General features: G+C 45.3%; 1 protein-coding gene across 5 annotated transcripts in view; it reads right to left on the bottom strand.

The window, feature by feature from the left end:
• BRD4 (bromodomain containing 4) overlaps positions 1–27,334 on the bottom strand; it is a 1,024,368-nt gene that overhangs the window by 695,624 nt on the left and 301,410 nt on the right. For all 5 annotated transcript variants that reach the window (XM_069231688.1, XM_069231690.1, XM_069231691.1 and 2 more), the window contains exon 6: positions 12,262–12,345. In XM_069231688.1, coding sequence (XP_069087789.1) covers positions 12,262–12,345 — 84 coding nt within the window. The remainder of the gene's footprint in view (positions 1–12,261; positions 12,346–27,334) is intronic.

Here is a 27,334-nt window from a genome sequence, read left to right as displayed (position 1 = left end):
AAGGGCTCCCAATAACCAAGACCCCCCGAAGGTAGGGCGCCTAAAGTGGTGCCCGACAACATTTAAATATCTTGGGATAAACATATATCATACCACAGAAGACTTAAGGGACGGGAACTTGGGTGAGGCGCTAACCTCCATAAAAGGCTCCCTACAATTCTGGAACAGGCTTCTGCTCTCGCCACCCGGCAAGGTGGCAATTGCTAATATGTTGATCCTGCCTAGGCTCCTATATTATTTTGCGGCCTTGCCGATAAACATTCCCAAAAGCTTCTTTGGTAACTTAAACACAGCGCTAGTGCGGCTTATTTGGGGAGGTGGCAGAGCGCGAGTGGCGCTATCTGCGCTGCAATGTCCATTGGACGATGGTGGCTTGGGAACTCCGAATTTTGAGAGATATTACGCAGCCGCACAACTACAGTGGGTCCAACATTGGATCCACAGTCCGGAACATGCCGAATTTATGAGTCTAGAGCCCCAGTGGAACGGGACCCTTCTCCTAAAGTGGCTTACGTCAAAGCCCTCCAAACTGGTACTGGTTAACCCATTACTTGCAACTGCGCATGCGTGCTGGATTAAATATGTGCAAAAAGGAGCGGATAAGCTTCCATACTCCCCACATATACCACTAAATTATCTATTGGCTGGGACGGTTGCGGGCAGGCAAGCTGGGAAGCTTTGGAATGAAGCAGGAATACAGGTAGTAGGAGACTGTTTCGAAGACGGCAAATTAATGACGTTCGAGGCCCTCCAGGCCCTCACGGAGATAAACCGGGGTCAATTCCTGACATACCATGCAGTATGTCACGAAATCAGGAAAATTTGGGGAATGGGCGCTTCGGAACCAGAGATCTCCCCAGTAATTCATCAGCTTCTACAACACAGCGATCAAACAAAAATAATATCCAATCTATATAGAACCCTTAACAAAACCCCGGAGGCGCAGGCAGGGAAAGCATGGGGTAGATGGAACGCAGTACTCCCCAACCCGATCCCACTGGTAGACTGGCCTAAGGCCCTGTTTCATATTAGAGGCGTGTCAAGGAATCCAAGATTTAGATACACCCAATTCAATTACACGCACCAAACATATCTTTCTCCAGCCAGAATAAAGCGCATGTTTCCTGATTCAGCACCAACATGCCCCAGATGCAGGGCACCCTCAGCACCCTTCTACCACATGGTATGGGACTGTCCTAATATACAAACGGCCTGGGCGGAGGTGGTAGGGGAGGTATCCGGACTAACGGGACTCCTGCTGTTGGCAGATCCTGGGTCCTGCCTGCTGGGTTTGAGGAAGAGACCAAAGAAACAAAGACACCTGCATAAATTTACAGATCTGGCCTTCTTAATGTATAAAAGATTAATAGCAATGCACTGGAAGGCCCCTAAAGCTCCCAACCTGAAATCCTGGTACTCATTAATTATCCGCTGGGCTCGCACCGAATACCAGGTACTAAAAAGAATGGTGCGTGAGGGGCGGCAGCACACAGGATGCTCCACATGGGAAGATTTGGTAACAAAAATGGAGGCCAAAAACGATGAGAAGCCTCCCAGAACTGGGGCACACATAAACGGGACAAGCGAGGCACAAATTCCCCAGCATTCCCCAACTCGGAAACAGGCCCACAGGGCACCCAGGTACCACAGCACACACATATAATTCCTTCCCATCACTCAGGAAACAGTTGCCCTTCAAATATTCGTCATCACAGGCCCAGCGCCACGCGAGGAGCGGAGAAACAGGCTAGTTGTCTGCATATACCAATTGGGACGATGCCCTCCTCAAGCGCCCAGGGAACCCAAGCATGCAGTGTTAGGCCCACACTGGCCTCAAGCGTATGCCTATATAGAATAAACAAAGGATAAACCCATGCAGGGTGCAGCCAGAAAAGATACTGTGAAACTAGAAGCGTTCCGTGAAGTGCACATTGGGGGGGGGGGTGTGATTGTTATATGATTTAGGTATTAGTTATTGTATTGATTTATCCTGAGCTTACAAATTGGACAATTTGTATTACATGTTGAAATATAAAATCAATAAAAATATTTAAAAAAAAAAAAAAAAAAAGAATGCCAGAAACCAAGGAAGATGAAGACACAACATACCACCATGAGCTCATGTCAAGCGCGGTAATAAATTTGTATTGAGGTATCAGGTTTGTGCCATTTAAAACTGCAAAAAATACCTGTGTCATGTTCGCGCCACATAAAACTGCAAAAAATAAATAAATCCTGACATAAATTATAGCGATTTTGTTAAGAATAGCACCTGCTTTGCAGTGTTATGAAATGGCAGAACCTGTATTGCCTAGCACTAACTAAAAAATAACACTCCGGCCCAACACCAGATGGCGAGCTATGCAAAACATGCGTATCTACAGCGACAGATGCCATCGAACATAAAGTTATTCCCAGACTGCCCCAACACACACCAGACAAAGAGGATGTGGCGTAAGGGGCCAAAGCTGCTGACTCTGGAGCTGGGGAACACAGTTCGAGTCTTTGCGTCCGCTTAACATCCTGTTATTCTGGGCAAATCGCTTAATCTCCCCTTGCTACCAAAACTGAATGTGTTCATGTATAATGTAACTCGTGGTCATGTAAACGGCTGTAATACCTTTGTATCGAGTTCGCACTATATAAAACTGCAAAACAAATGAGCGCTCCAATACCTTTGTGCCAAGTTTGTGGTACATAAAACTGCAAATAAATAATAAATAAAATAAGACAGTGCAGACATCGCAAAGAAACAGCCAGATTCCCGAAACCAAGAAAGACGAAAACACAACATACCGCCATGAGCGAAGTAGCGAGGCAAAAGAAAAAATAGTGCGTCAACACAAAGCTATCTGGCCGATCGTGAAATAATCTGTGAAACACAGTCAGTCTCCAAGGCTGTAACAAACCTGCCTCTAGGCGGGACAAACGTAAAGCATTTACCAATGACATCAAGGGATTTTTAAAAGGGAGGCCCGGGAACGAGTAAAAGTGATGGGCATGAGATGGGCATGGTTAAAGCCCACAGAACTGATTAAAACAGATTGAAAAGCAGTGCTTGTGTGCTGCTATGCTCAACCTACAGAGGACTATATCAAATACTAAAAGCATTAAAATGTTCAAACCAACAAGCAGAGCAAACATACAAAAAATAACCCAATCGAAACAACAAATTGCTTAAAAACACAGGCCAAATTTTAAAAGTCACTGGAGGCAGCCATGATGCCATCCAAATCATCAATGGGGATGGAATCCAAGAGGGATCCCGCATACACAGACGACATAACCACAAAGGCTTTGGTGATTAAGTCAAAGGAACAGACATGATCAAAAGCCTCAGTCTCCTCTGAGGAAGTAGCATCCTGTGCAATGCCCACAGTAGTTGAGCCAGATGGAAGCACTCCTGGAGCCGTAGCATCCATACCCATGTAAGGTGGCTGATAAAAGGCATCCTGAAGCAACCGTAGTCTCATAAGACAATTTTGGAAATGAGCCTCAACAGCAGCATTACCAGAAAATACCAATTGCGTGGCAAGACACAAATCCAGTGCACACTCAAAAGGACACCAAAGACAGCGGAATACACGCTGCATGCAGTAGAACCATACGGATCGGAAAGACAAAGACATTTAGTTACTCCAACAAATCTACAAATCACAACACAGCTGGACAGGTGGTAGTTTCATCACTACTGGGCTTTGAAATGGGACACCCACTGCAGAGCAGGAAAAGAAGTATCAAAATACTATCAAGTAATAACACAAGAGATAAGCCTCCAAATACACTTGTAAACAGAGTGTATAAAATCAGACTCCAAAGAGACTGAGAAGTGCTGACAAAACCAGACCCAATCGCCTTACAAAAAGTGTCCAACACCAGCAGTGCTGGAAAGATTAAATCTGTGGCTCACAAGTTCACCAAAGTGCCATGGAAAATTGGTATTTAAAAGTGACTGCATCTCAGCTGATGACCTCACCACTTGCACAGTAAAAAACTGGCCACTGACACATTGCTCATGCCGTACAATGTTACCCGTTTACAAATCAATGAGTGGCTTACAGAAGTGTAACAATCACTTCCACTGGGAAAGGTTTTTCTCCGCTTATACATTTGTAATCAAAAGTTAATTCCCACACCTCCTGTATAAAACTCTCCTCTAAAGCCTCACATTTGCCTACTGGATAATGTTTCAAACACAGTATGTATTAAAAAGTTAAAATTGCAGAGATATTGATCCATGTATTAACCACACTGCTGACAGTGTTTCAGCCACTGAGAAAGACAACTTTTTAAACTTTTGTATATTAAGCATTGTGTATGTTGCATCTTCTTGCCATTATCTGCTGTGTGCATGTCAAATTAAACAACAAGAACAACTCTTTCAAGTTGACATGCTTCCAGGGCATGTGGTTTGATTTTAGTACCTGTAATGTTCAACTCAACTGCATTAGGGATCTAAGCTGACTCTGTCCAAGCTGTAAAAATAACTAAATGGTTACTTACTAGTGGCAGTAGCTTTGCAGCCTGAAGAGTTTTCTGGATTCACATGCTGTGCATTATTCCGCCATCTAGTGATTCGGTCCAGAATTGTTTCCCTTTTTTATTTCCTTCCTCTCCGGTGTCGTCAATCACAATTTGGTGCTAGGTCCACCCCGTGACGTCAGATGGGGCAGCAGAAGTTCCTGTGCATGGTAGCCATCTTCAGATACTTTTTTCTTTCTTTCAAGAATAATTTATCCTTACATATGACCTCTTTCCCACCGGTTTGTCTTTTTCTCAGTTTTGGGGAGGGAGGTGGGTGGGTCACATGTGAATCCAGAAAACGTTTCAGGCTATACAACTACTCCTTCTGGTAAGTAACCATTTTGTTTTGCAGCATGAATCCTTTTATGGATTTGCATGCTGTGCATTAGAATATGTAGCGGTTTCCCCTTCTTTGGGTTGGTTGGGGTGAAATGAAGATGAGCTTGCAAACAGGGTCTGTTAACCTTCTGTCCCACCTGAGCTTTCTTATGCATTTGTATATCCACACAATAATGCTTAGTGAACGTGTGTGGGGATGCCCATGTTGCTGATGTGCAGATAAGTGTATGTGGGCACAATTGCCATGAATGCTAGTTATTTTTTGTCGAGTGTGCTTTAGGACGATAATGTAGAGATTTTCCCAATGCGGAGTAGCATGTTTGTATTGTTTCCACAATCCATCATACAATTGTTCCCTTTGCAATGGGTGACTTCCTGCTGGATTTGGCATTTGAAATGAACAATTGGCTCCCCTTATAAAACATTTTGGTCTCTTGTAGGTAATATATTAGTGCTCTTCTTACATCAAGAGTATGTAATGTTCTTTCTGGTTGTGTCCATGGGTTCTGAAAGAACACTGGTAACTGAATGCTTTGGTTGATGTGAAATGTGCTCACAACCTTAGGCAGGAACGGAGGGTTTGTTTTGAGGACTACCTTGTCTTTGTGAATCTGTATGTATGATTCCTGTATTGTTAGCACCTAAAGTTTGCTTACTCTCCATAGCAATGTGATTGCTATCAGGAAGGCAGTCTTTAGTGTGGTATGACTGAGTTCTGCTTTCTTCATAGGCTCAAATGGTTTTGACATTAACTATGTTCATACAGTATTTAAGCTACACATCGGGCTGGTGAGTTCTTTGGGGGAGCAATTCTTTTGAATCCTTTAGGAACCTTTTTATCACAGGTGATGTGAAAAAACGTTTACATGATGCTCCCCTGGTGGAGGCCACAATTGCTGCCAAGTGAATCTTGAGAGATGAATAGTTAATACCGTTGCCCAGTAGATGGATGATAGGTTAGTACTGTTTCCAGTTTAGATATTGTCTCAAAGGCATTGCACTTTGTGCACTACAGAAGATAACTTTTTCCATTTTATTGCGTAGCTTTGACTTGGTGTCGGTTATCTTGCCTCCTTTAATGTTTCCATGGTTCTAGGCAGCAGATTTAGGTGTCTAAATTCTATGTATTCAGGCACCAGGCTGCTAGATTGAGCGTTGGGGTTCCAGGTGGAACACTTGCCTCTTCTGCATTGTAAGAAGGTCCAGCTCTTCTTTGATTTTGACCATTTGTCCTTTGGACAGTTCAAGTAGGTTTGAGCACCAGGTCTGTCTGGCCCACTGTGGGGCTATCAGAATGAGATCTCTCCCCAGTTGTCCGGTCTTCTCCAGTAGCTTATGGCTTAGGAGAATCAGTGGAAGGGTGTTGGCAAATCTCCCTAACCAGTTTAGTGACAGGTTATTTCCTTCTAACTGATGGTGCTAAAACCTGGAGAGTTGGCATTTCCTGCTTTCTGCTGTCACAAACAGGTCCAATGTTGCTGTGCCACATAGCCTGAAGATCTTTTCTAGACTTTCTTGCTTTATTTCCGAATTATGTGAACTGCTATCATGTCTGCTCAGTCTGTCTGCCTGTACGGTGTCCTTACCTGGCAGGTGGATTGTCTCTAAGTTGATCCTATGTGGTATTGCCCATTTCCATATCTTTTGGGCCAGTCTGCTTAGAGTGAATGGCTTTGTGCCCTCTTATTTGTTCAGGAAAAACACTGCTGTTGTATTATCTGTCTAGATCAGTAGAGTTTTCCCTGTTATTTGTGTTTGAAAGGCTTTTAGTGCTAGTAGTACTTTCTTCATCTCTAGGAAGTTGATGTGCTTTATTGAGTCTGTGTTGTTCCATTAGCTCCGAATTCTAAAGTTTCCTGTGTGAGCACCCACGCCTTGTGAGACAGGTCTGTTGTAATGGTCACCACAGGAATTTTTGTCTTGAAAGGTCTCCCCAGGGTTATGTATTTGGATGCCCACCATTGTACCTTTTTCTGCATGTTTGCTGTTAACCACTAGATCCTCCCAACTCCCAGTGGCTTGTGACCAACTCTTGCGTAGCCATTCTTGGAATGGGTGCATGTGAAGTCTTGCATGGGTTGTGGGGGGGAAGCATGATGCCATCATGCCCATCAGTTTCATGACTGTCCTCACTGTCAGAGATAGCCCCCTCTGGTAAAGGCGAGTTTGCTCTATGATTGTCTGTACTCTCTTCTTGAACTTTCTTCGCATCCAGTCTTGCTCCTAGGAAAACCTTTTCCAGTTGTGCTTGTGGGCACGATTTCTTGTGGTTTACGGAGAACCTCAACTTTTATAGGGTTGCAATCAGTTTGAATGCCCTTTTGACATTTTTCCTTTGTTTTTGCCTTCACTAGCCAGTTGGCCAGGTAAGGGTAGACATGAATCCCCCTTCTTCTTAGGAATGCTGCGACTGTTGCCAGACATTTTTCAAAAACCCCTCATGAAGACTTTATGCCAAAGGCCAAGACCTTGAATTTCTAGTGCGCCTTCTCGAGTACGAATCTAAGACACTTCTTGTGTGCCTGATTCATGGGTATGTGTAAATAGGCGTCCTTTAAGTCTTTGGTTGCCATGTAGACTGCCTTTTGCAGAAGAGGGATTACTTCTTGTAATGTTGCCCTTTTGAAGTGTTGTGTGCAAATGAATTAATGAACCTGAGGTCCAGGATTGGTCTTAGTGTGAGGTCTTGTTATGGCACCAGGAAGTAGGGAGAGTAGTTTCCCTGGTTCAACTCCCTTGTTGGCACCTTTTCTATTGCATGTTTTTGCAAGGGTTCTTTTACCTCCTTCCTTAGTTGTACCAGTAACAATTCCTGATACTTTTTCTTCTTTGGTGGGTATTGCTCTATTCTGCCTCCCACAAGTGTTGTGTATGGGGCTGAGGCTATTTCTGAGTCACTTGGAGTTTGGTCCTCCTCTGGAGTATTGTCCCTTAGCTCTTCCTCTACCCCAAAAGGGCTGCCTTGAGGGATGCTGCCACTGTTGGTATCCGGCTTGTTGACTAGTCTGTTGTGTACTGCTCTGAGCTTGTTGTCGCTGTAGCTACTCTGCAGAAAAGGATTCCATTACTTTGGGCCTTCTGGATGTATATCCTCCCATTCTAAAAGTGCCTCTGTACTGAAGAACACCCGCTGCCTTTGCCGTCTCATTGTCCTTTTTAATTTGCTGTAAGAACGTGTACTTCTTATCCAAACAAAGCATCGCCAGTGAAAGATTTGTTTACAACAGAGGCCTGAACTTCTGGCTTGAAGCCTGAGATCTTGAGCCAGGGAGGTCTACTAAGGATTGTGCCCATACACATCTGTCTGCTAGTAATATCGGTGACATCCAGTGCAGATTTTAGACAGGTGTTGCCTATAGTCTTGCCTTCTTGGATAATTGCTTTTGCCCTTTTCTTATCATCCTCTGGGAGCTTCTTCATTAGCTCCTCGATCTCGTCCCACAGTTGGTGGCCATACATGTAGAGGAGAGTGTTGGAGTTCGCCATACCATGTGTACATCAGGATGCACACCTCTTTTTACTCAAACATTCAAAGGCACAATATTAACATTTAAACAAATGATGCACCTTTTGGGCACCAGATGTCGGATGGAGTTTGCTATACGGCACTGCACCGCGGCCACTCTTTCCATCTTTCGCCCTACCAAGTCTAGCCTGTTGCCTGCTTTCTCGGGAGGTGGGCCTGTGGAGGTGTGTACATTACTCCTCCTTCTGGCAGTAGTGAGAGTCTGCCACTGTGTTCCCCTGAATGGTCTTGAGGCCCTTCGAGGAAGGTTTATACTTCTTTTCTACCCTTGGGATGACACCTTTAGTTGACGCGGGTTCTTTAAAGGCCTCCTTGCCCTGGTCCAGTATACTAGGTAGCATTGAGAGCTATACATTCCCCTCGCTTGATGGCATAAGAGTTTCTAGGAGAAAACGCAAGTCTCCTTTCTCTTCTTCTAGAGGCACTCCATAAGTTTCAGCTGGCCAGTTTATCAGGCTATTGTAGAGTGTTGTCAGGAGGCGAAGGTCTCCAGGGGTAGTTGTCGACCTCCTCGTCTAGCCTGTCTGAGTCGAGGTAATTCCATTAATCCTCGAAACCCTCTGCTGCCTCTTCCCCTTCAGGGTTGTAGAATTCTTCCTCGGCCTCCTCTTCATGAGGTTCTGGTGTCGCCGGGGATACTAAAGCAGCCTCTTTCTCTTCCACATCTGTGGTCGTGGAGGGCTTACTTGGAATCCTTAATTCCTTTAGTGCATCAAACCACTTCTTGTGTTGAAGGAGCGCAGCCATTTCTGCCTCTAATGTCAGTCTCTTCTTCTCCACCTTTTAAGGCCCTTTGGACATCCTACGTCGAAGATGTTGTCTTTTTCGGAGTCGGCAGTTCTTCAACAGTCTTGTGGTTTCTTTTGTGGCCTCTCAAGCTTTGGTGGTTTTCATCGATTTAAACGGTCTGCCTTCATCAGTATCCCTGGGATTCGTGGTCTTTTTTTGTTCAAAGCTGACCCTCGATCGTCGCTTTCTTGGCTGTGGGGGCGGCATTGTGTAGCTTTTTCTCAGGAATTATAGTGTCTAAGGTTTTCAGCGGTCTTTTTACCTTTTTGAGTCTCTTTTTCGACATCCTTCACCACTTTCTTTGCAGTGTGTTTTTCATGGCAACCCCCTTGAGGATTTCTATGTCTGATCCCCTGTGGGCTGATTCTGTGTCTCTCACCTGCACCTCGTCATTGCTGGAAAGGCCTAGGTCCTTCAGTGATACCTGTCGTTTCTGGATGTACATTGCTTGGTGATGTCCCTCCCTCTGCTTTCGGCAAACCCAGAGTCTTCGGAATGAATGTGGTGCAGGTCTCACAGTCCTCGTCCCCATGGTCTCTCTGCAGACAAAATTTACAAAATTTGTATGCATCGTGATGTGCGAATTTGTAGTGGCAGTTCCTGCAGAATTTAAAGGGTGTGTTTTCCATGACCCCTACTTTGCCACTTGCAAATTCTGGTGGGATACCCGCCGGGGTGTGAAAGCGAAGTTCATCTTCTCTGTATCAGTCGCCTTTTGTCATTCAGTAATTTCTTCCAAAAACATCAACTTTTTTTCAGGATTCCTCGATATTGTACCAAAAAACTTTAGAGCTCCTCCTTCTGCTTCCAGACCCAAAGACAGAAAAAAGAATCTGAAGATGGCTACCATGCACAGGAACTTCCGGGGCTCTGTCTGAGGTCACAAAGGGGACGGACATAGCACCAAATGGTGGACGATGATGCCCGAGAGAAAAAAAATAAAGAAAAAAAAATGAGGGACAATTCCGGACCCATCCACTAGATGGCGGAATAATGCACAGCATGTGAATCCAGAAAAGGATTCATGATGCAAAACATTTTGTATGAAGTCAATTGCAAAAGACACAATGTTGTTTACTGTGTAAATACAAGCGGACAAAGTATTCATTCAGTTTTCAATCACAGCCAATGCCTTCTCCAAATTAGCCTGATCTATTTGCTTTGAACGAGCAGCACTATCCATGTAATAAAGCTTCTATATTTAATTGTAAATTGCATACAAGAATCTTTTGGAGTGTGGTGATCTAGGACCCAACAAGAAATCTTGCATATTCATGTAAGCAGAGAGGAGAGAGAGGTGCTCTTTTACAGCTGTCAAAGTGGAATGTTGCAACCATTGAGGACATAACTTCCCTACGATGTATTTAGTAAAAACAATCCCTGCATGTTATATCTTGATATAACAAGGGTTAAGTCTGCTTGCTTTAAAACCCTGTGCGGAGCTCATAAAACGTGCAAGACAACCATTTGTGTCTACTGGCCACAATAACCACCCACTGGGACCTGAAAGTGTCAAACTCAATGTACCATTCTTACCCATAGCACTGAGCTGTTCTTCTGTGTATTACTAAATGTTGCCATTTGTTAAACTCTGCAATTGAAGAAATACTGGGCACATTCAGATCTATAATTTCTGCTAGACCTGGGCAAGTTGTCCGTTGAATAGTGTCATTCATATAAAACATCTGTAATGGAATTAGACCAGCTTTAAATAAGGCACCTGTGCCATACACTTTCAAATCTTTTGTACACCAAACTGATTTTAAATCAACTGTTTGAGTTATTGGCCAGTTCGGAAACAAATTAATTTGAATAAATTAATTTAGTATAGATCAGATTATTTTTCCTTCCCTTAGTTGACGGTAGTTCGAAATAATAGGATACCGGATCTGAAGTATCATGCCCAGAAAAAAATGTGAATTTGTCTGAATATGTTGTAGAACTCCTCACTGATGGAATCCCATTCCCACTGTGTACAGGTAAAATTTGTATGTGGGGAGCTAGCTCCAATGTAAAAAAGGTCAACTGTCACTCGCCCATTCTGAGCAGGCCAACAACTGTAACATTATTGCCTTGTCTAGACGTTTTTGTAAGAATGGATAAAAGTATAAAAGTTTTGCACTACGGGACTCAAACACAACTGAGCAACTAGTATTATACAATGCAAAAACATTTAACTCTATAAACACTATTCAATTACATGGGCGGACAAGGCAAAAAAAAAAAAGAAACCAGACATCAAAAGAGAAACTAGAGCATATTTTTTTTAAAAGTAAATGAACAGAAGCCGTAAATTGCCCAGTTGTCACAAAAAGAGTGGAATCATTAAGGCTTTGCTCCACCTAACAGAAACTGCGAAATCCAGACTGCTTCCATTTTTCAGTGATGCAGTACAGGTCTGCGGTAAGAATGTGCAGCAATCTCCCTGCTGGAAGTGATAATTTCTGGACAATTGCTTTCCGATACTGATTGATGTCTATAAAAATCAAACAAACCATATTGTGGGATCAGGTTGGCTTTTTCAAATTCAGATGGGGGATATCACCGAGCCGATAAACCTGACATTTTGATAGCATAAAGATGGCAGTTTCAAATTCAAATTAGGTGAGTGTGGAAAAAGTACTGAACATCACGCTATAAAAAAAACATTTGCCGGAGTGACCATCGAGGGTCTGCATCAGTTGCCGAAGCACATCTCCCACTCATAAAAGATTAATTCAGTTGCCTTCAAGGATCACAATTCCTGCACATTTGCTTTTAGAAAACCCAACAGGCAAAATTAGCACAGAGGGCAGCTGATCAGGTTAGTAGCAGACATTCCTAGGTACAAAGCACAAAAAGGAATAATTTAGGTACAATGCTGTGGAAGATTTGAATCCTGAAAGAGGGCAGTGGGCTGATAAAAAAAATAGTACGTCAACACTGCTTTGATAAACTACCTTGCAGTATATAATTGTGCTTTGGGTAGCTACACATGTGCTGTAAGTTCTTTTCCTCTCTTTTTCTCTCCTTTTGAAATTATTTCCAAATGATCCTACACATACAGGGCTCACTAAAAGGAAAGTAACTCTGCCTCCATTTACCGCTGATAGGATGCTTTGTGTTGGCCTTTTCCACTTGACCACCTGAAGGAAAACGGGTCTTCATTGGGATGATGGGGGTGTCAACTGGAAAGAGAAGAGAAGCATATGTTTGTTTTTTACATTAAGTAAACGCTACAAATGATCAATGCTTACCTTTACATTAGTGCAAATAATATTTCACAACATGTACACTTCTACCTGAGCAAGTCACACAACCATAACTATTTCCAAGGTCAAGTAAAAAGATTAATAGGAGTTGGAAGGATGCTATTTGCAACGTAAAAGTGTGTGCGTGTGTTATGGAAAATGTCACTTACTCAGTGTACATCTGTTCGTGGCATGTTCTGCTGCAGATTCACATGCTGTGCATTATACTTCTGCCATCTAGTGTTGGACTCAGAGTGTTACAAGTTGTTTTTCTTCGAAGAAGTGTTTTTGAGTCACAGGATCGAGTGACTCCTCCTCTTTGGTTCCATTGCTCATGGGCATCGACTCCATGTTAGATTGTTTTCCCGCAAAGTGTACGGTAGGAGTGATAGAGTATATAGGTATACATATGTACAGGTGTTTTTTTTAAACTTAAACGACTACAGGCTCCCGGGGAGGTGGGAGGGTGCATGTGAATCTACAGCGGAACATGCCACGAACAGATGTGCACGGGGTAAGTGACATTTTCCGTTCAGTGGCATGTGTAGCTGCAGATACACATGCTGTGCATAGACTACAAATCAGTTTGTCCTCCCATAAAAGCGGTGGTCATCCTGTAGGAGTTGAAGTTGTTTGAAATAATGTTCTGAGTACAGCTTGACCTACTGTGGATTGTTGTCTTGCTAAAACGTCTACCCAGTAGTGTTTAGTGAATGTATGTGGTGTTGACCATGTAGCTGCTTTGCATATTTCAGCCATTGGTATATTTCCTAAAAGTGCCATTGTAGTACCTTTTTTCCATGTAGAATGTGCTTTAGGAGCGATTAAGAGTTGTCTTTTGGCTTTAACGTAGCATGTTTGGATGCATCTTACGATCCATCTTGTCAACCCTTGTTTTGATATGGGGTTACCTGTATGAGGTTTTTGGATAGCTACCAACAGTTGTTTAGTCTTTCTGAATGGTTTTATTCTGTCTATATAGTACATTAGAGCTCTTTTAATGTATAATGTATGCAGAGCTCGTTCTGCCACAGAATCTGGCTGTGGGAAGAAGACTGGCAGTTCCACCGTTTGATTTATATGAAAAGGTGAGATGACCTTTGGTAAAAAGTTTGGGTTTGTTCTTAGTACAACTTTATGGTTGTGTACCTGGAAGAACGGTTCTTCAATAGTGAAGGCTTGTATTTCGCTTACTCTTTGTAAAGACGTAATTGCAACTAGGAAGGCAACCTTCCATGTTAAGAATTGCATTTGACATGAGTGCATGGTGGGCCCATAAGTTGTGTAAGCACTATGTTTAAATTCCAAGAGGGAACTGGAGGTGTCCTGGGTAGAATAAAGCGTTTTAAGCCTTCCATAAAAGCTTTAATAACAGGAACTCTAAATAAGGAGCTGTGTCGTATATTTTGTAAATATGCTGAAATTGCAGTAAGATGTATTTTTATGGAAGAGAATGCTAAATTTGATTTTTGAAAATGAAGTAAATAACATACAATATCTTGTATTGGTGCTGTCAGAGGAGCAATCTGTTTAGATTGACAGTAATATACAAATCTTTTCCATTTGTTAGCATAGCACTGTCTAGTAGTGGGTTTTCTTGCTTAATAACCTCCGTACATTCTGATGGAAGTTGTAAATATCCAAATTCTATGATCTCAGGAGCCAAATCGCTAGTTTGAGTGTTTTGGGATTTGGGTGCCTGATTTGTCCTTCGTTTTGTGTAACAGATCTGGTCGGTCTGGGAGTTTGGAGTGTGGTATCACTGACAGGTCTAACAATGTTGTATACCACGGTTGGCGGGGCCCACGTTGGTGCTACGAGTATCATACTGAATGAGTTTTGACACAACTTGTTGACTAGAAACAGAATGAGTGGGAGAGGGGGAAAAGCGTAAGCAAATATCCCTGACCAATTGATCCATAGAGCATCACCCTTGGATAGAGGATTTGGGTGTCTGGATGCGAAGTTTTGGCATTTTGCGTTTTCGCTTGTGGCGAACAGATCTATGTTTGGTGTTCCCCATTGTTGAAAGTATTTTTGAAGTACTTGAGGGTGAATCTCACCTTCATGTGTTTGTTGGTGATTTCTGCTGAGAATATCTGCCAATTGGTTGTGTATCCCTGGAATGTATTGTGCTAACAGGCGAATTTGCTTGCGGATTGCCCATTTCCACATTTTCTGGGCTAGAAGGGAGAGTTGGGACGAATGTGTCCCTCCTTGTTTGTTTATGTAATACATGGTTATTATGTTGTCTGTTTTGATAAGGACATTCTTCTGAGTGAGAAGAGGTTGAAAAGCTTTGAGTGCTAGGAAGACAGCTAACAACTCTAAGTGATTTATGTGTGGCTGTTTGTGTTTGGCATCCCATTGTCCTTGAATGTTGTGATTGTTGAGGTGAGCTCCCCAACCAATCATTGATGCATCTGTTGTAATTATGGTCTGAGGCACAGTGTCTTGAAATGGCCACCCTTTGCTTAAATTTGTGAAATTCCACCACTGAAAGGGACATGCATGTTTGGCGGTCTCTCAGCACTAGATCTTGAAGTTGACCATGTGCCTGTGACCATTGTTGTGCAAGGCACTGTTGTAAGGGCCGCATGTTTAGCCTAGCCTGTGGAACCATTGCAATACATGATGCCATCATCCCAAAAACCTTCATGACAAATCTGACAGTGTACTGTTGATTTGTCTGTATCTGTGTGATTATGTTTTGGAATGCTTGAATTCTTTGCGTATTTGGACATGCTAACGCTTTTTGAGTATTCAGTATTGCACCCAGATACTGTTGTATTTGTGCAGGTTTTAGATGCAACGTTTGGTAATTTATTGAGAACCACAGCGTGTGCAGGGTTTGTATTACGTAATGCATATGGTTTTGACACTGCGTATGACTGTTTGATTTTATTAGCCAATCGTCTAGATATGGAAATACATGTATATGCTGTCTTCTTAGGTAGGCTGCAACTACCGCTGGGCACTTTGTGAATACCCTTGGAGCTGTTGTTATTTCGAAGGTTACCACTTTGAACTGATAGTACTTTCCTTGAATGACAAACCTGAGATATTTTCGGTGCGCAGAATGGATGGGTATATGAAAATATGCATCTTTGAGGTCTAATGTTGCCATGAAATCGTGTTTTTGGAGTAGTGGGATAACATCTTGAAGAGTTACCATGTGAAAACGTTCTGACAGGATGTAAAGATTAAGGTCCTGAGATCTAATATTGGTCTGAGGGTGCCATCTTTTTGGGGAATTAGAAGTATGGTGAATAAACTCCTGTCCCTATTTGAGCTTCTGGCACGGGTTCTATCGCTTGTTTGAGTAATAGAGATTTGACTTCTTCTTGTAACAGATTGATGTGTTCTGTAGATAGTTTGTGTGACTTTGGTGGAATGTTTCAGGGAGTTTGTATAAGTTCTAGGTAATGACCATTGCGGATAATTGATAGTACCCAATTGTCTTATGTAATGTTTTGCCAATTTGTGTGGAACTGTTGTAGTATTCTCCCCACAGGAGAGGTGTGCCGTTGAAGGAGATGAAGCAAGTCACTTCTTAGGGTGCTGTGGAGTTTGCTTAGAGGTTTGAAATTTCCTTTTATTTCTGGGATGCTGTCCCCTATATGTGCCCCTAAAACCACCTTGTTGATATTGTGGTTGGTAGGATGGTTTTGCCTGCGATGTGGATGCCTCTGCTGTTTGTGTTCTAAATCCACCTCTAAACTGAGTTTTCCTAAAGGATCCCCTGTAAGGTGTGGAGTATAGTGCACCCATTGCTTTTGCTGTATCAGATTCTTTGCACAGTTTCTCAATGGCTGTATCAACTTCTGGGCCAAAAAGTTTTTTTTATTCAACAGCATATTTAACACTGCTTGCTGTATTTCGGGTTTAAAGCCCGAGGACCTGAGCCATGCATGCCTCCTTATTGTTACAGCAGTGTTGACACTTCTGGCAGAGGTGTCTACTGTGTCTAGGTCAGATCTAATTTGATTATTGGTGTTGGCATGCCCTTCCTCCACTATTTGCTGAGCCCTTTTCTGATGTTCTTTGGGGAGATGTTGAATGATGTCTTGCATCTCATCCCAATGGGCCCTGTCGTATCTAGCTAACAGTGCCTGTGAGTTACCTATCCTCCATTGATTCGCTGCTTGGGATGCAACTCTCTTCCCTGCAGCATCAAACTTCCTGCTTTCTTTGTCTGGTGGGGTGCATCACCTGATGACTGGGAGTTTGCCCTTTTTCTGGCAGCGCTTACTACTACTAAATCTGGAGGAACTTGTTGAGTTATGTAATCAAGATCCAAAGGAGGTGGTTTGTATTTCTCAATCCTGGGCATAATTATTCTTGCCTTAACTGGCTCATTAAATATTTGATATTTTAGCTTGCCTGGGAGCATGGGGAGGGACTGGTATTTTGAATGTGTGGAGGGGTGTATTACACAAAAAATCCTCTTCTAACGGTTCAGTGTGCATGGTGACACCATGGTATGTTGCAGCCCTAGCTAATACCTGATTGTACACAGTGCTATCCTCAGGTGGTGAAGGCTTAGAGGGATAGCAGTCCGGGTCGTTGTTGGGAATGGGATCTGGATCATAAAGATCCCATGGATCTACAGTGTCCTGTTGTGAGCCAAAAGAGTGTGATTGTGACTGCACTAGTGTAGGACTGGTAGGAGGAGAGGTATGCAGGTGTGGAGAATGAGGAGGAGAAAATTGAGGAGGTGGTGGTCTCTCCTTCGGCTTTGGCACTTTAGCTGGAGGCTGCATAGTGTCCAATTCCTTCTGAAAGGTTAGCTTCCTCTTAGGTTTTAGAGGAGGCGCTGTTAGGATTCTGTCGGTTTCCTTGTGGATATGAATCCTGGCATGCCTTTCATCCATTACTTCAAGTATTGGCTGTACTTGAGTGTCTTCTTCAGAAGGTTTGTGGCTTTCTTTTAGCCTTTTTGAAAGTCCATGTTCCTCTGTGTATCCTGCTCTTTTCAGTTCCGAAGCCGGCTTTTTCGGTATCGAAAAAGATGGTGTAGTGGTTGTTCTCGACTCCAAAAGGGATTTATTAATTTTCGACTCCGAAAAAATGGTGTTTGCTCGAATCAGACACAGAGCCTTTTATCGACTCCAATTGTTTCGGAGGAGTGGCCTTTTATAGTGCCGAACTGGCAGTTTGGTCACCGGATGTCTTTTTTTGGGCCGAGCCATGGCCTTCCGGCAGTGGCGTACCCAAGGCCCTATGTTTCTGTCTTTGTGATGGTACAGGGGCAGGCGTACTCACATGTTGTCCTGTCGTGACCGGCCTGTCTTCCTCAGATTCCTGATTGGAATCGGAACCTCAGACGGAGACTGCTGTCTGCATGATCTCTTCCTCCTCCACGTTGAGATGTTCGGTGCTTCTAGACGCCATCTCAAGTCTTCGTGCCCTCCTGTCTCGAAGCGTCTTTTTCGACAGGAACGATCGACAGGCCTCACAATTTTCTTCACTATGATCTGGGGAAAGGCAAAGATTACAGACAAGATGTTGGTCTGTATAAGGGAATTTTGAGTGGCACAGAGGACAGAATCGGAATGGAGTCCGATCCATGAGGCTTCCACGCGGTTGGCCCGACTAGGCCCGTGTTGGGCGCGTGCACCCTGAAGGGTGAGTAAAGTTGTCTTCTCCGACGGTACTGATGGGTTGATGGAAAATGTAAACCCGATCGATACAATTCCGACAAGAATAAGGCGTTTTCTAAATTTTTCAGAGCGAAAGGAAACACGTCCGAACCCGACGGCGGAAAGAAAACAATCTAACATGGAGTCGGATGCCCATGCACAATCGAACCGAAGAGGAGGAGTCACTCGATCATGTGACTCGAAAACACTTCTTCAAAGAAAATAACTTGTAACACTCCAAGCCCAACACTAGATGGCAGAAGTATAATGCACAGCATGTGTTTCTGGAGCTCCACATGCCACCAAACTTACATATACTTTGTATTCAAAAAGCACTGGCTCACTCACACCTGCTCTTACTTACCTGTGAACAAGGCATGCTGTTGCCGAAACGCGTCAGGATTTTTCGTCTTGCTGCTCAGAAATGCTATTAAATGCTTGGATTTTAACATGGACTGGTGCCAGGGCTTTTCGTGTTTGGGAGATATTTTCTGTGGGATGCTTCGCCCCAGTAACCCAGGCCGCCCTGCAGGGTCTGTGGCCCCTTATGGAGCAGGAGGTGACAATGATAGTTTTATGGAAGGGGCCCGACCCGCTCATCTTCATGCAAACAAGGCATTTATCTGAGAAATATATTGTGATGGAGGTGAGCAAGGGATAGGAGGGAGGCATTGTGCTTCTCCTCTTACTTTTCATGTAGTCCCTGTATTGCTGTTATCATGCTAGGCAGCAACTGTAAAAGCAAGTGGACTATCAAGTAATGGATACCTAATGCACATAAGAATATTTGTATGGTGAACTGAAGTGCCTGTGAGGCTATTGCAGCTATATGGAAATTAAGCGCTCCAGCTCAGGAAGATATGTATATGGAACTGTGCATTATGGGAGTTGGAGTTTGGTTATTGAAGTCACATGACTGTGTATTTAAAAAGTACTGGCTCACTCACACCTGCTCTTACTTTCCTGTGAACAAGGCATGCTGTTGCCGAAACGCGTCAGGATTTTTTGTCTTGCTGCTCAGAAATGCTAATAAATGCTTGGATTTTAACATGGACTGGTGCCTGGACCTTTCGTGTTTGGTATCAAACTTCTCAGCACAATAAATGCACACCGATGACAGTGTACATTTTATTGTAAAATACACCCCAGAGGGCATTTTAGAGATGCCCCCTGAAACCATACCCGACTACCAGTGTGGGCTGACTAGTTTTAGCAGCCTGCCACATACCAGACATGTTGTTGGCCACATGGGGAGAGTGCCTTTGTCACTCTGTGGCTAGTAAAGCCTGTACTGGGTGGAGGTGCTTCTCACCTCCCCCTGCAGGAACTGTAACACCTGGTGGTGAGCCTCAAAGGCTCACCCCCTTTGTTACAGCACCCCAGGGCACCCCAGCTAGTGGAGTTGCCCGCCCACTCCGGCCACGGCCCCACTTTTGGCAGCAAGGCCGGAGGAGATAATGAGAAAAACAAGGAGGAGTCACTGGCCAGTCAGGACAGCCCCTAAGGTGTCCTGAGCTGAGGTGACTGACTTTTAGAAATCCTCCATCTTGCAGATGGAGGATCCCCCCAATAGGATTAGGGATGTGCCCCCCTTCCCTCAGGGAGGAGGCACAAAGAGGGTGTAGCCACCCTCCGGGCTAGTAGCCATTGGCTACTAACCCCCCAGACCTAAACACACCCCTAAATCGAGTATTTAGGGGCTCCCAGAACCCAGCAAGATAGATTCCTGCAACCTAAGACGAACAAGGACTGCTGAGCTGAAAAACCTGCAGAGAAGACGGAGACACCAACTGCTTTGGCCCCAGCTCTACCGGCCTGTCTCCCCACTTCAAAAGAACTGCTCCAGTGACACGTTCCCCAGGGTCCAGCGACCTCTAAAGCCTCAGAGGACTACCCTGCATCTAAAAGGACCAAGAACTCCCGAGGACCGCGGCTCTGCTCCAAGGAAGAAGCATCTTTGCAACAAAGAAGCAACTTTGAAAGAACACATGTTTCCCGCCGGAAGCGTGAGACTTTGCACTCTGCACCAGACGCCCCTAGCTCGACTTGTGGAGAAACAACACTACAGTGAGGACTCCCTGGCGACTGCGAGCCCGTGAGTAGCCAGAGTTGACCCCCCCCTGAGCCCCCACAGCGACACCTGCAGAGGGAATCCAGAGGCTCCCCCTGACCGCGACTGCCTGCTTCAAAGACCAGACGCCTGGTAAGGACACTGCACCCGCAGCCCCCAGGACCTGAAGGATCCGACCTCCAGTTCAGGAGCGTCCCCCAGGTGGCCCTCTCCCTTGCCCAGGTTGTGGCTACCCCGAGGAGCCCCCCCCCCTTGCCTGCATCGCTGAAGAGACCCCTTGGTCTCCCATTGAACTCCATTGCAAACCCGACGCCTGTTTGCACACTGCCCCCGTGCCGCTGAGGGTGTACTTTTTGTGCTGACTTGTGTCCCCCCCGGTGCCCTACAAAACCCCCCTGGTCTGCCCTCCGAAGACGCGGGTACTTACCTGCTGGCAGACTGGAACCGGGGCACCCCCTTCTCCATTGAAGCCTATGTGTTTTGGGCACCACTTTGACCTTTGCACCTGACCGGCCCTGAGCTGCTGGTGTGGTAACTTTGGGGTTGCCCTGAACCCCCAACGGTGGGCTACCTTGGACCCAACTTTGAACCCTGTAGGTGGATTACTTACCTGCAAAACTAACAAACACTTACCTCCCCCAGGAACTGTTGAAAATTGCATTGTGTCCAGTTTTAAATTAGCTTATTGCCTTTTGTGTGAAAACTGTATATGCTATTTTGCTAATTCAAAGTTCCTAAAGTTCCTAAGTGAAATACCTTTCATTTGAAGTATTGTTTGTAAATCTTGAACCTGTGGTTTTTAAAATAAACTAAGATAATATATTTTTCTATATAAAAACCTATTGGCCTGGAATTGTCTTTGAGAGTGTGTTCCCCATTTATTGCCTGTGTGTGTACAACAAATGCTTAACACTACCCTCTGATAAGCCTACTGCTCGACCACACTACCACAAAATAGAGCATTAGAATTATCTCTTTTTGCCACTATCTTACCTCTAAGCGGAACCCTTGGACTCTGTGCATGCTATTTCTTACCTTGAAATAGTACATACAGAGCCAACTTCCTACAGATAGTTTTATGGAAGGGGCCCGACACGCTCATCTTCATACAAACAAGGCATTTATCTGAGAAATATATTGTGATGGAGGTGAGCAAGGGATAGGAGGGAGGCAGTGTGCTTCTCCTCCTACTTTTCATGTATTCCCTGTATTGCTATTATCATGCTAGGCAGCAACTGTAAAAGCAAGTGGACTATCAAGTTATGGATAACTAATGCACATAAGAATATTTGTATGGTGAACTGAAGTGCCTGTGACGCTATTGCAGCTATATGGAAATTAAGCGCTCCAGCTCAGGAAGTTATTTATATGGAACTGTGCATTATGGGAGTTGGAGTTTGGTTATTGAAGTCACATGACTGTGTATTTAAAAAGAACTGGCTCACTCACACCTGCTCTTACTTACCTGTGAACTAGGCATGCTGTTGCCGAAACGCGTCAGGATTTTTTGTCTTGTTGCTCAGAAATGCTATAAAATGCTTGGATTTTAACATGGACTGGTGCCAGGGCTTTTCGTGTTTGGGAGATATTTTCTGTGGGATGCTTCGCCCCAGTAACCCAGGCCGCCCTGCAGGGTCTGTGGCCCCTTACGGAGCAGGAGGTGACAATGATAGTTTTATGGAAGGGGCCCGACCCGCTCATCTTCATGCAAATAAGGCATTTATCAGAGAAATATATTGTGATGGAGGTGAACAAGGGGTAGGAGGGAGGCAGTGTGCTTCTCCTCTTACTTTTCATGTATTCCCTGTATTGCTGTTATCATGCTAGGCAGCAACTGTAAAAGCAAGTGGACTATCAAGTAATGGTTACCTAATGAACATAAGAATATTTGTATGGTGAACTGAAGTGCCTGTGACACTATTGCAGCTATATGGAAATTAAGCGCTCCAGCTCAGGACGTTATTTATATGGAACTCTGTGCATTATGGGAGTTGGAGTTTGGTTATTGAAGTCACATGACTGTGTATTTAAAAAGCACTGGCTCACTCACACCTGCTCTTACTTACCTGTGAACAAGGCATGCTGTTGCCGAAACGCGTCAGGATTTTTTGTCTTGCTGCTCAGAAATGCTATTAAATGCTTGGATTTTAACATGGACTGGTGCCAGGGCTTTTCGTGTTTAGGAGATATTTTCTGTGGGATGCTTCGCCCCAGTAACCCAGGCCGCCCTGCAGGGTCTGTGGCCCCTTACGGAGCAGGAGGTGACAATGATATATGGAAAATGGCACTTACCCAGTGTAGGAAGTTGGCTCTGTATGTGCTATTTCCAAGTAAGGAATAGCATGCACAGAGTCCAAGGGTTCCCCTTAGAGGTAAAATAGTGGTAAAAATAGATAATACTAATGCTCTATTTTGTGGTAGTGTGGTCGAGCAGTAGGCTTATCCAAGGAGTAGTGTTAAGCATTTGTTGCACATACACAAGACAATAAATGAGGTACACACACTCAGAGACAAATCCAGCCAATAGGTTTTTATATAGAAAAATATCTTTTCTTAGTTTATTTTAAGAACCACAGGTTCAAATTCTACATGTAATATCTCATTCGAAAGGTATTGCAGGTAAGTACTTTAGGAACTTCAAATCATCAAAATTGCATGTATACTTTTCAAGTTATTGACAAATAGCTGTTTTAAAAGTGGACACTTAGTGCAATTTTCACAGTTCCTGGGGGAGGTAAGTTTTTGTTAGTTTTACCAGGTAAGTAGGACACTTACAGGGTTCAGTTCTTGGTCCAAGGTAGCCCACCGTTGGGGGCTCAGAGCAACCCCAAAGTCACCACACCAGCAGCTCAGGGCCGGTCAGGTGCAGAGTTCAAAGTGGTGCCCAAAACACATAGGCTAGAATGGAGAGAAGGGGGTGCCCCGGTTCCGGTCTGCTTGCAGGTAAGTACCCGCGTCTTCGGAGGGCAGACCAGGGGGGTTTTGTAGGGCACCGGGGGGGACACAAGTCCACACAGAGATTTCACCCTCAGCAGCGCGGGGGCGGCCGGGTGCAGTGTAGAAACAAGCGTCGGGTTTTCAATGTTAGTCTATGAGAGATCTCGGGATCTCTTCAGCGCTGCAGGCAGGCAAGGGGGGGATTCCTCGGGGAAACCTCCACTTGGGCAAGGGAGAGGGACTCCTGGGGGTCACTTCTCCAGTGAAAGTCCGGTCCTTCAGGTCCTGGGGGCTGCGGGTGCAGGGTCTCTCCCAGGCGTCGGGACTTTAGGTTCAAAGAGTCGCGGTCAGGGGAAGCCTCGGGATTCCCTCTGCAGGCGGCGCTGTGGGGGCTCAGGGGGGACAGGTTTTGGTACTCACAGTATCAGAGTAGTCCTGGGGTCCCTCCTGAGGTGTTGGATCGCCACCAGCCGAGTCGGGGTCGCCGGGTGCAGTGTTGCAAGTCTCACGCTTCTTGCGGGGAGCTTGCAGAGTTCTTTAAAGCTGCTGGAAACAAAGTTGCAGCTTTTCTTGGAGCAGGTCCGCTGTCCTCGGGAGTTTCTTGTCTTTTCGAAGCAGGGGCAGTCCTCAGAGGATGTCGAGGTCGCTGGTCCCTTTGGAAGGCGTCGCTGGAGCAGGATCTTTGGAAGGCAGGAGACAGGCCGGTGAGTTTCTGGAGCCAAGGCAGTTGTCGTCTTCTGGTCTTCCGCTGCAGGGGTTTTCAGCTAGGCAGTCCTTCTTCTTGTAGTTGCAGGAATCTAATTTTCTAGGGTTCAGGGTAGCCCTTAAATACTAAATTTAAGGGTGTGTTTAGGTCTGGGGGGTTAGTAGCCAATGGCTACTAGCCCTGAGGGTGGGTACACCCTCTTTGTGCCTCCTCCCAAGGGGAGGGGGTCACAATCCTAACCCTATTGGGGGAATCCTCCATCTGCAAGATGGAGGATTTCTAAAAGTTAGAGTCACCTCAGCTCAGGACACCTTAGGGGCTGTCCTGACTGGCCAGTGACTCCTCCTTGTTATTCTCATTATTTTCTCCGGCCTTGCCGCCAAAAGTGGGGCCTGGCCGGAGGGGGCGGGCAACTCCACTAGCTGGAGTGTCCTGCTGGGTTGGCACAAAGGAGGTGAGCCTTTGAGGCTCACCGCCAGGTGTGACAATTCCTGCCTGGGAGAGGTGTTAGCATCTCCACCCAGTGCAGGCTTTGTTACTGGCCTCAGAGTGACAAAGGCACTCTCCCCATGGGGCCAGCAACATGTCTCGGTTTGTGGCAGGCTGCTAAAACTAGTCAGCCTACACAGATAGTCGGTTAAGTTTCAGGGGGCACCTCTAAGGTGCCCTCTGTGGTGTATTTTACAATAAAATGTACACTGGCATCAGTGTGCATTTATTGTGCTGAGAAGTTTGATACCAAACTTCCCAGTTTTCAGTGTAGCCATTATGGTGCTGTGGAGTTCGTGTTTGACAGACTCCCAGACCATATACTCTTATGGCTACCCTGCACTTACAATGTCTAAGGTTTTGCTTAGACACTGTAGGGGCACAGTGCTCATGCACTGGTACCCTCACCTATGGTATAGTGCACCCTGCCTTAGGGCTGTAAGGCCTGCTAGAGGGGTGTCTTACCTATACTGCATAGGCAGTGAGAGGCTGGCATGGCACCCTGAGGGGAGTGCCATGTCGACTTACTCATTTTGTTCTCACCAGCACACACAGGCTTGTAAGCAGTGTGTCTGTGCTGAGTGAGGGGTCTCTAGGGTGGCATAATACATGCTACAGCCCTTAGAGACCTTCCCTGGCATCAGGGCCCTTGGTACCAGAGGTACCAGTTACAAGGGACTTATCTGGATGCCAGGGTGTGCCAATTGTGGAAACAATGGTACATTTTAGGTGAAAGAACACTGGTGCTGGGGCCTGGTTAGCAGGGTCCCAGCACACTTCTCAGTCAAGTCAGCATCAGTATCAGGCAAAAAGTGGGGGGTAACTGCAACAGGGAGCCATTTCTTTACACAAGCCCCCCCCAGCCCACAGGCCAGGAGACTCAGCCAACGCTGGAAGAGTCTTCCTAGTCTGTCAGGCGAGGAAGAGTAGAGGAAATGGCTGGTTTGTTGCAGGGCCTACTCTGCCTTACATCCTCCTGTTCAGGTCATTCCCTCTGGGGAACTGACCCACTTCCACAGTGATAGGACCTAGTCTGAACTGCCTCTTGTCTGTGCTTTTTATGTCTTCACCCATTCTCTCTATTTTGAGGTCAGAGGTATCCACCTCTGCTAATCTTATCTTAGCCAGGGTCATCCCTAGCTTACCCAAAGAGGTTACCCAGAGCTGGAGTAACCCCACCATGACCAACAGGGTCAGGGGGCCTAACTTGCTATTTGGCATGGGGTCTGACCACCATGCCAAGGATAGTGCAGCCATAAAGGCTAACACCCAGCAGAGGCCACTGACAGCTGTCAGTGCCCAGAACCACACCTTTAGCTCTTCACCTACAAGGGAAGGGGCTAAGTTACAGGCTTCTTTGGGTTCAGGGTGCCTGTCTGCTGTATTAGAGTGGGGGGTCACCACATCTTGTAGTAAACACCCTTCTTCCACTCTTTCTTCTGTTAGCTGAGGAGCCACCCACTCAGGTTTAACAGTTGCCTGACTAGCCAGGACTTCTTGTGGGTCAGGTTGGACTTTATCAGGGCCATTTTTGGAGTTCTCCCCTACTGGAGCAGAATCTCCTTGGCTTGCTGTAACCTTGGCTAAAGGTTGTCCACCCTTCCTACTCGGTTTTCTTTTCTTCTTCTTCTGGGGCCTGCTTGCATTTACTGCAGAGGCAGGACTTCCAGAATCCTTGGGGGAGGACTGGCACTGGACCAGTTCCTCTCTTGGGCTCTGACTAACCTCTGGGTAGTCATTTCCAAGGAGACAATCAAGGGGGAGGTCTGTACTGACTACTACCCTTCTCCAGCTAAGAGTGCCACCCACTTCTATGGGCACTAAAGCCACAGGCCTCTTAGTGACCCTGTCTAGGCTAACTCTTACCCTGGCAGTCTCACCTGGGATGTACTGGTTTGAGAGCACCAGCCTGTCATGCACAATAGTGTGACTGGCACAAGTGTCTCTCAGGGCAGTGGTTGGGATTCCATTCACCAGTAGGTGGTGGAAGTGTCTACTTCCCTCTGGAATCTCCAACTCGCCTGTTGGGCCCTGTTTCCAGTTGAAGGCTAGGAAGACCTCCTCATCTGAGGAGTCATCTCCCATGGCTACACTGGTTACCCCAGGAATTTTGTTCTGGGGTTTGTTTTGGGACAAGAAGTGTCCTTGGTGTGGTGCCCAGACTGTTTACAGTTGTGGCACCATGCCTTAGTGGCATCCCAGTTCTTACCCTGGTACCCACCTTTGTTTTGGGTTGTGTCTTGGGGCCCACCGACCTGTTCTGGTTTTTGGGGGCCTACAGAGGACTCTTTTTCTTTGTTTCTAGTGTCACCCACTTTCTCCTGGGGAGTTTTTGTAACCCCTTTCTTTTGGTCACCCCCAGTGGAAGTTTTGGTTACCCTAGTCTTGACCCAGTGGTCTGCCTTCTTTCCCAATTCTTGGGGAGAAATTGGACCTAGGTCTACCAGATACTGATGCAACTTTTCATTGAAGCAGTTACTTAAAATGTGTTCTTTCATAAACAAATTATAAAGCCCAACATAGTCACACACTTCATTTCCAGTTAACCAACCATCTAGTGTTTTTACTGAGTAGTCTACAAAATCAACCCAGGTCTGGCTCGAGGATTTTTGAGCCCCCCTGAATCTAATTCTATACTCCTCAGTGGAGAATCCAAAGCCCTCAATCAGGGTACCCTTCATGAGGTCATAAGATTCTGCATCTTTTCCAGAGAGTGTGAGGAGTCTATCCCTACACTTTCCAGTGAACATTTCCCAAAGGAGAGCACCCCAGTGAGATCTGTTTACTTTTCTGGTTACACAAGCCCTCTCAAAAGCTGTGAACCATTTGGTGATGTCATCACCATCTTCATATTTTGTTACAATCCCTTTGGGGATTTTTAGGATGTCAGGAGAATCTCTGACCCTATTTAAGTTGCTGCCACCATCGATGGGACCTAGGCCCATTTCTTTTCTTTCCCTTTCTATGGCTAGGAGCTGCTTTTCCAAAGCCAATCTTTTGACCATCCTGGCTAACAGGGGGTCATCTTCACTGGAGTTATCCTCAGTGATTTCAGAGGTGTTGGTCTCTCCTGTGAGGGAA

The sequence above is a fragment of the Pleurodeles waltl genome, chromosome 4_2, assembly GCF_031143425.1.
Source record: "Pleurodeles waltl isolate 20211129_DDA chromosome 4_2, aPleWal1.hap1.20221129, whole genome shotgun sequence".
NCBI lineage: Eukaryota > Metazoa > Chordata > Amphibia > Caudata > Salamandridae > Pleurodeles > Pleurodeles waltl.
This window is presented reverse-complemented; position numbering and strand designations above follow the sequence as displayed.